This window comes from Ceratotherium simum, chromosome 16, assembly GCF_057802395.1.
Source record: "Ceratotherium simum simum isolate JZ-2026a chromosome 16, ASM5780239v1, whole genome shotgun sequence".
Lineage (NCBI taxonomy): Eukaryota > Metazoa > Chordata > Mammalia > Perissodactyla > Rhinocerotidae > Ceratotherium > Ceratotherium simum.
In genome coordinates this window covers 57007952-57021394 of record NC_141915.1, presented here as the reverse complement: position 1 = coordinate 57021394, position 13443 = coordinate 57007952, and the positions used below count along the sequence as shown (strand labels likewise).

General features: G+C 58.1%; 1 protein-coding gene across 1 annotated transcript; it reads left to right on the top strand.

The window, feature by feature from the left end:
* Window positions 1-2525: 2525 nt before the first annotated feature.
* CYGB (cytoglobin) lies at window positions 2526-12132 on the top strand. The gene is made up of 4 exons (XM_004432803.3): window positions 2526-2805; window positions 7632-7863; window positions 8222-8385; window positions 10809-12132. The coding sequence occupies exons 1-4, from the start codon at window positions 2663-2665 to the stop codon at window positions 10840-10842; spliced, it is 573 nt and encodes a 190-aa protein (XP_004432860.1). The 5' UTR covers window positions 2526-2662; the 3' UTR covers window positions 10843-12132.
* Window positions 12133-13443: the final 1311 nt, after the last annotated feature.

The following is a 13443-nucleotide window of genomic DNA, read 5'->3' as shown; positions in this document are numbered from 1 at the left end:
GGCTCAGCTGCCCCATCCCCTCCCAGACCAAGTCTGCAGAAGAAGGCCAAAATGGCCCCTGCCAGCTCTCCCAAGCCACTACTGTGTGTCCTGAGGTTCCTGCTGGCAGTGGATTAGGAGGCTCAAGCTGATTAGTGGGGTCAGCAGACCTGACCTTGTGAAGACTGATTAACCTCACTGGGCCCAGGTTGTCCTCCTCTGCGGCAGGGTAAATCAACCTCAGTCTATTCTGGATGTAGATACGGCTAAGACCTGAGCCTGGCCCTTAGGGGGCTTATAGTCTAGACAAGTGCACTGGCAAGTTAAAGGGATGACCACAATAGAGTGACTGAGGCAATTAAAGGCACCTGCAGAGCACTTTGGGCATTGCAAGCATCAGCGGAACCTTCAAAGAGGAGCTGGGGGCATCTGAATTTGCAGCTGCTCAAAGGAGGCTGGGTGGTCAGACAGAAGACTCTGCCAGGGCTGCAGACAGCAGGGCATGTTCCAGCAACTGGAAGTTGAGTGGCAGCAGAGCAATGATGTCACAGGAGGCATGGGGGTTGGGGAGGAGGACAGGGGAAGAATATTAGATGATGAAGCCAGAAAGACAAGGGAGGCCAGGGAGTAAAAGGATGGCTAAGTTCAGATCTATACTCTGGACATTTCTCTCCAAATGTTTCTGATTACACACCCTCTTCAGTAAAAGTCACTCATGAAATAGATATATGCATCCACTTGTAAATATGTACTGTACTAATGTGAAAATACAGTCCTGCACCATAGACATACATAAACCTGGTAAAGGATGAGATGAAAGTAAATAGAAATAAGATTTCTGCTACTTTCCACATCCCAGTGGAACCTCTTGGGCAGCCATTTGGAAGGCCACTGCACTGGCTTTGGGAAACTATCAGAGGAGTTTTGTGAAGTGGCCCAGCACGGTGTGTTCAGTCTTGGCCCAGGCGGCAATAGCAGCCGGGGACAAGCATGAGGACATGGGTCTGAGAGTGATGTAAGAAACTGAACCCACCCACTGTCCTCCATGCCCCCTCAAGACTCCCAGAAGAAGGCATTAGATTTTCCTGCCCTCAGCTAAGATGGAGGCAGTGTCAAGAGGCCTCCTGCCCAGGATTCCAGTAAGGAACCTGAACCCGGAGCTCCAGGGAGGGCCTGCGCTGGGGCTCTCTACTTTGAAATGTGATTTTTAAAATAAACACATAAACCAAAGCTGAAGAGGAGGGCCAACCTCTTGGAGAACTTGAGCAGAGGGACACAAAGTCTTGAGAAGGGCAGGGTCACCAGGGAGCCTTAGTGAGAACTGGACACACCCACATGTTCCAGATGCTGCAGCCCTGGTCCGGCATCAGGCTTCACTGGGAGGCAGAGGTGGCACTGGGCTTTCCCAGTACCGCGCAGCTGCTTGCAGAGCGGGAACCCTGTGGCTCTCAGAAGCATAGTCCCCACCTCTGGTCCTATCCCGCTGACACCTCTCTGAGCAGGGCCACTAGGACAAGAATTTGTCTCCTCCATCCCCAGAACCCCTCCCTAATCGGGGCCTTGGTGATTGAGATGTCTCCAGCGGCCTGGGCCTCCCCCAGACTTCTTGACCCTCCCAGGTCCGCTTTGCCCTGCCCGGCTGCCTCCTTTGGACTCTGCTTCACCAGGGCCAGAATTTCGGGGCAGCGCCTGTTTTTTGCCTGCCCGTGTCGTTAATAAGCCACCCGGGGACTTCTTTCCGACGCCATGTGCGTGCACCGAGCGGGAAGGGGTGCTGGCCGGAAGGAAAGGGGGGCGCAGGCCTCTGGCGCTCAAGTTCGACTCTCCCATCCTCTCAGCGGTGGGTTCTAGTAAGGTACTGGAACAGGGACACTCCAGGAGAGAGACGACCCCAGTCCTAAACTCTCCAGAGCCTGGGGTCCAGAACTCTGGGAGCGGCGCCGCGGCCCCCAGCGGCTGGCTCCGGGGAGACGGAGAGCGAGCGGGAGCTCCGCTCGGACCGCGGCGCCGCTGGAGGGGCTCGCGGCCGCCCCCTCGGGCGGGCGGCCACGCCGCAGATGCCTGGGAGTGTTTGACTTTGAGTCAGTTCCCCGCCGCGTGAAGGGTGCACACACGCACACGCCCCGACACTGGCCGCAGCGTGAGCCTGGACACGGTGCCCCCAGATTCGCACCCGCCGGGGCGCACTCCTGTGCGGCCCGCGCCGCCCCGCCCCGCGTGACAGCCCCCTCCTCCCGAGACCCCCCAGGACACCCGCCACACCTACTCCCCAGCCCCGCCCGGCGCTCAAACTCCGCGGTGGCCTTGCGGGTGGGCGGGCGCCAGCCGCGTCGCCCCCACCCCGCCCAGTCTTCACCTTGCCAGAATTGGCTCACGGACGCGGGGTTGGGGGTTTGGAGCGGATTTATTTTTTTTAACATTTTTCCAGCAGACCACATCCCCGCCCCCCGCTCGCGGTCCCCCGCCCCCCGGCACATATACCCTGCACGCACACACACACACACACACACACACACACACACACACACACCCGGCGCGCACAGACACGCTCCCTCCCTCCGGCGCGCTCTACCCCTCACTCGCCCGCCCGCCCGCCGCGCACGCAGCCGGCCCCGGCTCCTCGCGCCCCGCGCTCCGCGCCCCGCCGCCGCCGAGCGAAGCCGGGCTGGGCTTGGAGCTGCTCATGGAGAAAGTGCCGGGCGAGATGGAGATTGAGCGCAGGGAGCGGAGCGAGGAGCTGTCCGAGGCGGAGAGGAAGGCGGTGCAGGCTACGTGGGCCCGGCTCTATGCCAACTGCGAGGACGTGGGGGTGGCCATCCTGGTAAGGTAGGTGTCGCCCCGGCTTAGCCGGGCCCGGGGGAGGGAGGGCGGCAGCGGCTCCGGGCAGGGGCGGGCTCGGCCCCATCCGAGCTCCGGCGCCACCTCCTCAGCTGTGATTGGGGCCGGGCTGGCAGGGGTGCAGGCAGCATGGGGCGCCTTGGGGTGGGCGAAACCCTAGCTGAGCCCTTCCTAGCTCTGGGCGCGGGGCTCACCAGGAACTAGGAGCCAGACGCAAAAAGAAGGCACCTCCGTCCCCCTCCTCTCCTCGGCCTTAGAACTCTGAGCTCAGCCAGCCATGCCTTCCCCACCAGCGACCCCAGCCAAGCTGTTATGGACACACATTTTACCAGCCCTTCACATGGGGGCAGTGGGGGTTCCCCATTTTAGAGACAGGAAAACTGAGGCTCAGCCAAGAAGGCGGACAAAGAGGAGCAGACCCCTCTCTCCAGCTCAGCCTCTTTCCGTATTCAAAGCCCCTTGGAAGAACAGAGCAAAGGGGGAGAGAATGGAGGTCAGAAGGAGTAGATGGCTGAGGTCCAGTTTCCCACCTGGCGGCTTCCTGCCCCAAGGGGGTGGACCAGCAGGGTGCTCCCAGGCTGGGCACAGGTGAGTGGAGAAGCAAACAGTCCCTAGGATACAATCCGTGCTGAGTTTGGTGGAGGGAAAGGGAGATGCTTCAGGAGACAGGGCTCCACCCTGAAAGCCCCACCTGGAGACGAAAGGCCATGTGTCTTGGGCTCAGGGGTCATTCAGGCACCAGATGCCCCCAAGAGACGCACACACAGACACATTGTTATTCACACCTGCACACTGGTGCACGTATACCATTCCTATGTAGTTAATGTCACCAAGCCCCACAAGCTAGTAGCTGACTAGAGCTACAGATCCATGCTGTCTTCCCACACGTGCTGGTCCCTGGGGGTGCAGGCAGAGAGGCCCCAGACCACACTCACTCTCAACCCCTTGTCCTTGGTGGAGGGAAGCTGTCAAATCTAGGACAGAGCAGGGCAATCTTACTATCTGAAGACAGGGTGAAACCTCGCTTGTGGAAAGGACAGCTGAAGTGCATGCGTGTCTCCCAGGCCTGGCCCATCTCTGGCTCCTCTTTCTCCCCCGTACTCTCTCTCCCTTTTACCCAGCTCCATGTTGATATGCCCTGATTCTAACTTAGAAACAGATTTTGGAGGAAAAAGAGCAAGAAGCAGTCTTGAGGATTTTGAGGAGGATTCCTGAGGAAGGGGCAGCTATTTCCACAGCTCCCAGGCCCAGAAACACAGCCAGGGATGATGGGGAAGCTAAGAGGGGATTTCAGATCCCGAAGCCATCAGACATTCGGAGACGCAGATCTGCACGTGCGAGCACCCACACAAGCTCACGGTGGGTAGTGGAGTCACGGATGCGCCAGACTGCATCCCTGGAGGGCTGTTCTCAGCTGTGTGTCGGCACACACGGGCCCACCAGGCCTCGGGATACACCAGGGTGCACACACAGGTCGCCAAGAGGAAATGAAGCAGAGTCCACAGACCTGGGAGATTTTCCGTCCCAACCCCTGTCGTTTGCCAATGAGGACGTGTAGGGGATGTGTCCAAGATCCAGCTCCTGGGGCACCCCCCAACCTCCCCAGGAATGGGGGTTACAAAGGAAGGACCTGAACACCGAGGGCAGAGCCATTTCTGGAGAGTCTGAGCTTTCGGCAGGTTTTCCTTCTCTCTCTGTGCCCCTCTGGCTCCCCTTTCCTGACTCTTAGAAGGGGCTGGGTGTGGGCTGGGGGAGGCATTGGGCCTGAGATAGCAATTAGATCTGGCCTGCTGATAACCTCACACTTCACCTGACCCCACCTCTGTGTTGGCCGAGCCCAGCCCAGCCCAGCGGGGGAGAACCCGGCCCACAGCTGCTTCTCCCCGCCAGCCCCAAGTCCCAACAGCCTTCCTTTCCTCTTTCTCCTCCTCCTGCTGTCTGTCCCAGGACCTGGCCAGTTGGGATGAGGGGTGTTAAAGCAGGGGTAAGGGAAGGACAGATAAGCTTCTCAGGTCCTCTGCCCCTCAGTTTTGTCACGACTCCCTCCTGTCCTCACACACATCCACAAGGACAGGCCTGAGACACAAGCCCTCTGACTCTTACCTCCTCCCTCCCCGCTGGGCTCATGCCAGCCTCACCCCCCGCCCCCCACACACACACACACACAGTGAGGAGTTAGCAGCCACAACGGTGGTGGTGCTGGTGGAGGAGCTGCCTCTGGGTCTGAGCCAGACCCCACACCTCTACTTCCTGCCAGGGAGGAGACCGAGAGGGAACACCCATGCTGGAGGAAGGCTCCCTTCCCAGTTGTAACTCTGCCGCCTTCCCCCTCACACTCAGACAGGCCTATTTCAGACTCTCCTGGAAGCCCACATGCCTCTGGGAGCTTAGGAACTCCAGGGCTGGCTGCTGAGGCTTCTCCCTGGCAGCACAGGCCTGGCCTGGGAGGGTCAGGAGTCAACATGGAGGGGCTGGGAGAGAAGCCAGGATGAAAGAGCAGAGCACATGGCCCCTAGACTCCCCTGGTCCAGAAGAGGGGCTTCCTGGCCCTGTCATTCCTCAGCACCATGACCCGGCACTGGTGTTGGGGCAGGAGACTCACTGGCGGGAAGCCGGCAGAGCAAGGACGGTCTGGGCTCCTTCCTGGCCCCACCACCTACTGTGCTAGGCAACCTTGGGCATCGACTTCTAATCCAGAATGCAGAGATAAAGCAGTGCCAACCTTAGGAGAGTATTGTGAGGATGAATGAGATCACATACTAAGTGCTCAGTAAGTATTCCCAGTTCTTCCCTCACCAGTACAATGGATATAGTACCTGCTTAGTCGTGGCAATTACATGAAATAACAGGTAGAGATGCTCTGCGCATTTTAACACACCAGGCAAGTAGAAATCAGTATTTTTACTGCAGTGTAAAACCCCTGAAGTCTGAGATCCTCATTTAAGTCCAGATTGGGTTTCTCACATTTGTCCTTCATTACAGTGCTTCTCCAGAAAATCCAGTGTATTTTCAGACTCATCACCTCATTTGTCCTCACCAGTATACCTGTGAAATAGCGAGCGGGAGGGACTTCTCTCGCACTTCAGCAGACAGGAGGCTGTGAAGTGGTTTGCAGAGGAGGTCACACTGGGCCTCCTAGAGGGGCCCTCCCGGGTCTCCACATGCACTGTGTCTTGGTCGCACCCCCCTGCCAGCAACAGCTTCATCACCCAAAGGGATGGCCTGGGCCAGATGCTCTTTCTGCATCTGTTCCAGCTCTCAGATCTGAGACTCGAACGCTGGCCAAGGGGCTGTTTTGGCAAATTATCAGCTCTCTCTGGTATCACAAAGGGGGTCACTCCAAAGGTGTGAAACAACCTGAAAAAACAGGTCCAAGACACTTCATACATTTTCTGAGGCTTCAGTTAAGTTCGGTAAGTTCTGATTGAGTCTGTGTGGACCTCCCGTGACATCCAGCCCCTGCTGGGAGAGGGAGTGCAAATGTCATCAACGTCATCCTGCAGACTGCAGGGCCCTGGGCCAGGGTGATGGGTCAGAGGGTGCGGGGGCTCTGCTGGGTCTCACAACCAGTCCGACAGGCAGAAGGGGAGGAAGCAGTAAATGGTGGCAGGGAACCCACTAACGGCCTTCGAGGGAAAGCAGTAGCCCTGGGCCAGCTTGGGCGCTCAGAGAGAGGCAAGGCTGACATGGGGAAGAGTGAGGAAGGCATTCCACCATGTGGAAGGGAAGGCTGGCACGCCCGAGGAATGTTTTGCCAATGGTGAGTGAGGCTGTTGTGCTGGAGCGAGATGGGTTGAGTGTAGGGGAGAGTGTGGACCTGAGGTTGGAGAAGTGGGTGTGGGACAGTTTGTAAGAGGCCTGGACTCCCAGGTTCAGGAGTTTTGACTTTGACGTAGACAATGGGGAGCCCCTGAATGTTCGTGAGAGAGTGACCTAATGAAAGTGATATTTTGGGGGAATTAGACAGTTTCAGATAAACTGGAGAGGGGAGGAGTAGAGCTAGAAAGACCAGGGTCTGCCCCAAGACGTGCACAGACTTGTTCAAGAGGTGAGATATACGGCAGGTAAAATCAATCGAGATCTTTAATTAAATGAACCACTCCATAGTTGCTGCGGGCTGAGGAGGGAAGCAGGGTAGTGAAGAGGGAAGAGACTGAGCTGGGAGAAGGACTGAGGCTCATTTCTTCCCTTCCTTGGCTGGGTGACCGTTACTTTGTTTCTAAAGAGAGCTCTAACTGTATCATAATAAAGGGCGGCATTTACTGAGCCGGCATGTCCACACTGTGCTGAGACCTCCACGTGCAGTTTTTCATTTACTCCTTGCAACAAGCCACAACGACTCACAACAAGATAGGAACAATGATGCCATTTCATGGATGAGGAAACTGAGGCTCAGAAAAGTTAAATAACTTGCCCAAGGTCACACACCGCCACGCCCCGACCCCGTGATTCCAGAACTGAAGCTCTTACCCTCTGGGCTGTGACTGGAGCAGGGCTTGAAGGGTGTGTCCGGCTTGGAAAGGAGGCAAGAAGCAAGGAAGGCAGAGGCCTGGGAGACAAAGCTGCCAGCCTGAGCAAGTCTGGCGGATAGAAAGGGCTGGGACTTGGGGAGGGGGCTGTTGTAAGCCAGCTTGGCCAGAAGGAGGGTCTGCATTTGAGGGACAGTTACACAAGGTGGTGAAAACAATTATTGGGTTGTGGGGGTGGGGCTGGGTCCTGCCTCTCCCACCTCTGAACCCCCTATCGTCCTGGCCACTTCAGGGTGGGGCCCAAGGCAGCCCCCTGCTTCAGCTCCGCTGCCTCCCTCCTGCCAGGTTCTTTGTGAACTTCCCATCGGCCAAGCAGTACTTCAGCCAGTTCAAGCACATGGAGGAGCCCCTGGAAATGGAGCGGAGCCCCCAGCTGCGGAAGCACGCCTGCCGGGTCATGGGGGCCCTCAACACTGTCGTGGAGAACCTGCACGACCCCGAGAAGGTGTCCTCTGTGCTCGCCCTCGTGGGCAAAGCCCACGCCCTCAAGCACAAGGTGGAGCCCGTGTACTTCAAGGTATGTCACCGGTGGGTGCCGCCACCTCACCACCCACACACTCCGCTCCAGAGCCCCCCAGCCCACGTACCACAGCCACCTGCAGCCTTCAGCCTCTGTTAGAGCTTCCCAGGGCAGCAGAGGTGACCACTGGGCCACCCAGCCTCTTCCCCTGGCGTGGCTGTGACGGGGACAGGCAGCAGGATGGGGAGGCTGGGTCCAGGGCAGCCCTTGTCTTAAGGGTGTGTGGTTCCCACAGCTGCCAGGCTGTTGTGTCATGAAGGATCCCTTCAGCCAAACACCAGACAGAAGGGATGCTGGGGACTGTGGAGGGCAGGGCACCCAGGCGTTTACTCCCCCTTCCTCCTTCTGCCTCCAGATCCTCTCTGGGGTCATTCTGGAGGTGATCGCCGAGGAATTTGCCAATGACTTCCCAGCCGAGACGCAGAGAGCCTGGGCCAAGCTTCGTGGCCTCATCTACAGCCACGTGACAGCTGCCTACAAGGAAGTGGGCTGGGTACAGCAGGTCCCCAACACCACCATGTGAGGAGGGGTGAGGGTGGGCCGGGCAGCTTCTTGCCGTGTCCTCCCCTGTCCTGGTCTGCCATCTCTCCCAGGGCCCAGGGGCTGACCGCCAGGGCAGGAACACTTCCAGGAGGCTGAGTCTGGGGTCTGACATTTAAGAACAGGCACCATAGGAAAAGGCCTTCTCTTGCCCAGGGGCCCCCACTCCCATCCACACAGAGATGTGAGCCCAAAACAAATTCTCCTGGGGCAGAGCCATCCCCTTCCCTAGAACAAGGGAGTACTCAGAGCACCCCAAGACCGTGGCTGCCCCGGGCAGAGAGGCGCCAAAGCTTCCTGACGGGAAGGCTGGTTCATCGGGCCCAGAGGCAGCCCAGGCCAGCTCCGGCCACTTCCTCCCTGGGTATCAATCACATGGGGCTGTTTTTCATCTAATGCTGACTAGTACTGCCTCCCGCCTCTGCCTCAACCAGGCTGGAGCCAGGAGAATCACAAGGACATGTGCACATGCATACACATGCCCAAGCCCACACGGGGTCTGTGGGGGTGTCCCTCTCACGCACACCAGTAGGGGGGGTTTACTTCTGGGCTGACCCTGGAGGCCGGGTTCCCAGTTCTGGAGTGAGGGCCTGGGAGATGGGCTCGAGGAGGGTGGCCGGCCTCAGTGACTCCAGCTGACTGGGAGCATGAGGGGAGGGCTGGCCCCCAGACGTGGCGGCTGGGAACGCTCCGGCCTCCCTGGGCCCCCAAGGGGCGGCTGGCTCTGGGAGCTCAATGGAGGGGGAGGCAGGGCTGGAGTAGGAAGGAGAGAAAGGAGCAGAGGCGGGAATGGGAAGCAGAGGTCAGCCAGCGGCTCAGGACACGCGTTTGTAGAGAAACATTCCCAGCAGTTTCCCATGGAAAAGGCGGGTCTCCTTCCCGGGCTCCCAGCTGGCCCACGGAGCCTGCTGGACCGCCTGCTCACAGGCCTCGGAGCAGCTCTGCAGAGGAGGTCCCCCGAGGGCAGCCCTGGGAGGCCAGGCCTCCTGACCTTCCTGCCGCTGACCACACTGGGCCCGGCTTGCTCCTGCTCCCTTCCCCCGCATCGGCACCACCCCAGGAGAGCGGAGTCCCAGGAACTGCTGGCTGCAGCCAGGCGCAACTCCAGATGTGCACAGCTGGGCCCTGACCTGCCTCAGACCCCGGTGGATGGGAAGCAGGCAGGAGATTTTTACCTGCCGGAGAAGGTGCTGGCAGAGCCAGGATAGCTGCCGGAAGCAGTGAGAGGGGCCAGGGAGGGGTCAGTGGGGGGAAGGGGGCTCGCCCTCCCACGCCTCTCCCCAGGCAGGCTCTGCGGCCAAAGATGAGTTTGTTTACAGCCAGGAGACAAGACTTCCTGCTTCTAGAGAAAAGGGCTTTTTTTACAGGGGCCTACAGGGACTGGAGAGAGAGAGAGCTGGCCAGCACAAGCCCCAGTGAATCAGAAACACATGGACAACGTTTCCCGACACCAAGCCCCATCCCCTCCCCTCTCTTGTCCCAGCTGGACCCCTGGGACTTAAATCTCGGCAAACCCCAAACATTAGGAAACCGAGGAAATCTCTTCATCTGCCCATTTCTGCTCCTTGTGCACTGAATGGAGATGGGCGACAGCAGGGACTGCCCAGGGCCTTACTCCCACCTGGGCCTGGACGCCTCACTTTTGGGTTACCCCCCAGCTGTGAAGTCGTGGGGATTGTCCCCTCATCCCTTTGCACACTCTCCCCCACCTCTGGTCCCCTGAGGGCATGGGTGCGGCCCCCAAGAAGGCATGTCTGCCTGGGCCTGGGCCTACAGACCCAACCTACTACCAAGGTCCAGATGGGTTCAGAAGGTGGAGGGAGTTACAGAGCAGAGTTCTAGAAGGCCTCCATCCAACTTCTCTTATCAGGGGAGCAGTGGTGGGCCAGATGCCACTGTTTATTGAACTGTCTCTGCTTAGGGGTGTGTGTGCGATTTTGTGGGTGGGGGGGTTGGGGTGTTGGGAGAGCTGCAGAGAATGTCTGTGGGTGGCCAGAGGGGGTACCCAGACAGGCCAACCAGAGAGTGCACGGGTCTCAGAATTAACAGAAAAAGAGCGCACATTTGCACAGTTCTGTGCATTTGTGAAACACTTTCACACAGTTGATGTCACACGATTCTCACAGAGGTAGGCAAGGCAGAAATTATTCACATTTTAGAGAAAAAGATCTGGGGTTCAGATGGGCCAACTGACTTGCCTGAAGTCACACAGCATGTTCCTAGCAGAAAGGGAATTAGAACTTGGGTCCAGTGGGTTGCTTTCAACTGCTCCACACCGGGTGTCTGGCAGATAGTGTCCTGCCTTGCCTTCCCCTGACCCCTCTCCCCTGCCCCCGCAGGATCCCTGGTCCCTCTCCATGCCCCTTGTAACCTGTTACCTCCATCTCCTATCTCGTCCACAGCCCAGCGGCCACACTGCCCTCTTCGGGGCCATAGGACTCCCTCTCTCCTCCCCACTCCCTGGCAGCACCTTGAGCAGAAGGCCAAGTTCTGAAGACCCTCCTTGAACCTCCATTTCTGGGTGCCAAGGAAGCTGGAGGAATCCCTGACTCGTCTTCCCAGAAAGAGGCTGCCTCTGCCACTGCCACAGTCCCCCTGAAGCTGCCGGGATGTGGCACTGGCTGCCTGGATGCCGACCCCAGCTCTGCGGCGGGTGGCCTGTGGGGTGGCGGACCCTTCCTCCTTGAAGAGCCAGGCCCACTCTTCTTAGCTTTTCTACTCACGGTTAGAGACCTAGCTGCACGGCTGGCAGGAATCGGGACAGGTCTGTGAGTCCCTCCAGGAGTAAACCAGCCCCGTTTCTATCTGCCCAACCAGCATGCAGGTCTCCACACCACCTATCTAGAGTATGACACACACATCTACCATATATACAATATATTCTATATACAATCTATACATAAATACATATATATATATATATACGTACATATCTATAATGTGTGTCTGTGCGGCCCAGAGGCACATGTAAAGCCTCGGTTCTGCCCATTTGTGTGTGGGGCAGTGAGGGGTCCTGATTGTGCTTCTGGGCAGATGACAGAGTGTTCTGGCAGAGATGGGGGTCCCATATCAGCACAGAGAGGATCTGGGCCTGTGGGCAGGGTTGGGGGGACCCAGCTTGCCAGCAAAGCCCAGCCTTTTCTCTCTGACCAGCTCTCCACATTCCTGCTTTCCACTTCCAGGCAAAAAGGATTTGGCTCTCCCCACCTCTACCCCCCACAAAAGGATGTGGTTCCCTGACTTGCCCCAAAATGGGCAAGGGCAGACAGAGGGGGCCAGAAGTTCTGGACAGGATGACTGCGCTGGGGGAGGGACCATGGTAAAGAAACCTCGAATGCCAGCCGCATCTGCCTTTGTCACTAAGACAGCCCCAGTGGGAGGGGGTCCAGGCTGCTCCTCAGCGGGGCAGTGGTAACAGGACCAGATGCCTCCATCTCCTCCTGGAGCTTGAGGGCTGAGGGCCTTCCTTCCCTTGCCCCTCCTGGCTGCTGGCTGGCAGTCGGTCCTGTCCGTCCATCTGGGTCAGCGTTGCCGGGGACCCCCGTGTGTGCCCCTTGGTCACGTGTATCGTCCTCAAGGATGTTTTGCTGCTGTGGCTGCTGTGCCTGTGTCCCCTCCTGTCCCATCTTCGTGCAGCTGTCCGGGTAACTGCCTGTCCTCCTTTTGTAGTTTCTGATGTTTGTAACCAGACCCAGCTGCTGTCATTAAACAGACTCGTTCTTCCTGTTCTGTGCACGCTTGCTTGGTCTTTTCCTGCCACCTGCCCCTCACCTCTGTCTCCCCTGCTTCGTTCAGGGTTGGGATCTTTTCTTGAAAGCCGCCCTGTCAAGGGCCCCCCTCACCTCTGTCTCAGCCTTCTGTTCATGGACCTCTGCGTTGGGGCTTGTGACTGTGGTGGGACCCTCACCTGTTTAATCAGGAGCACAGGGCTGGAGGCTGGAAGCTGGGCTTTGGGTGGCAGGTGGGGTGGCAGGTGGGTGACGGGCAGGAAGGGTGTCTGTGCTTGTTAAAAAATGTCAGGGGGCTTTTAATCTTTTGTTCTGGAAATCTCCTCCCTGGCGAGGATAGAGTAAGTGAGGGAGGAATCAAGGGAGAGATGTTCAGAAAGAAGGGCCCTGCTGGTCTGAGTGGTCTAGTGAGAGAGCCAAGGGTTGGGCCTCGACCTTCTAGACCTGGCACTGGGCGTCCCACACCTGGAGAGCTAAGTGCCCAGCCTGCTCAAGTTATGCATGGTGGCTCAGCCCTTGGGGGTTTGAGAAAGGAAGTCTGCTCTCACCAGCCTTAACCCCCAACACCTTCCCTGAGCTCTCAGCTCTCAGACCCCCCTCCCAAGCCCTCTATCCCACACCCGACAGCCTTGGGCCAGGTCTGCCCAGCCCCCACCCACAAGGAGGCAAGAGGCAGCAGCGTCAGCTCCTGGAGGAGGGACCAGGAGGTCACCACCCCTGGGGGGGCTGCAGGAGAAGCAGGAAGCAGCCTCTGCCCCTTGGGAGGGCTCTCAGTTGCCTGGGAAGATTCAGCTGACACACAGGAAAAGTCTTGTCTCCCAGACCGTGAACTTGAATGCAGGCTGTGTTTTCATCTCCTGGGCCTGGCACAGCAGAGATGCTAGATAAAAATCCAAAGAATAAATAAATACCACTCTTAGAAAGCAAGACCAGTACACAGGGCCAAGAGTGAGCTGTGTGAACTGAGACGTAAGTGCAGAGTGGAGAGGACGGCATGGGCAAGGCCTTTCCAGGGAGGCAGTGCTGCAAGATACAGTGATGGGCTCTCGAGTCACACTGTCTCCTAACAGTGTGAGACCTTGGGCAAGTCACTCAGCCTTTCTGAACCGCGGTCACCTCTAATTTAAAATAAGGTGAACATGAGGCCTGTCTTGCAAAGCAAGTACCAGGAGGAGAAGGATGTACGCCATCATGATGGGGATGTGGGAGTGCTCAGGACACAGTGACCGTCAGGCCATCGGAAGAACAAATGGAAGGAGGGAGGGAGGACTGGGCCAAGATGAGCTATGAGTCTTGAAAGAGTAGGGGC

What these genes read in the sequence shown, in the direction of transcription:
- CYGB (XM_004432803.3), top strand. Translation starts at nt 2,663, where the DNA reads ATGGAGAAAGTGCCGGGCGAGATGGAGATTGAGCGCAGGGAGCGGAGC. An exon ending in GGGGTGGCCATCCTGGTAAG is followed by an intron (nt 2,806 to 7,631) that starts GTAGGTGTCGCC and finishes CCCTCCTGCCAG; the next exon opens with GTTCTTTGTGAACTTCCCAT. An exon ending in TGGAGCCCGTGTACTTCAAG is followed by an intron (nt 7,864 to 8,221) that starts GTATGTCACCGG and finishes TTCTGCCTCCAG; the next exon opens with ATCCTCTCTGGGGTCATTCT.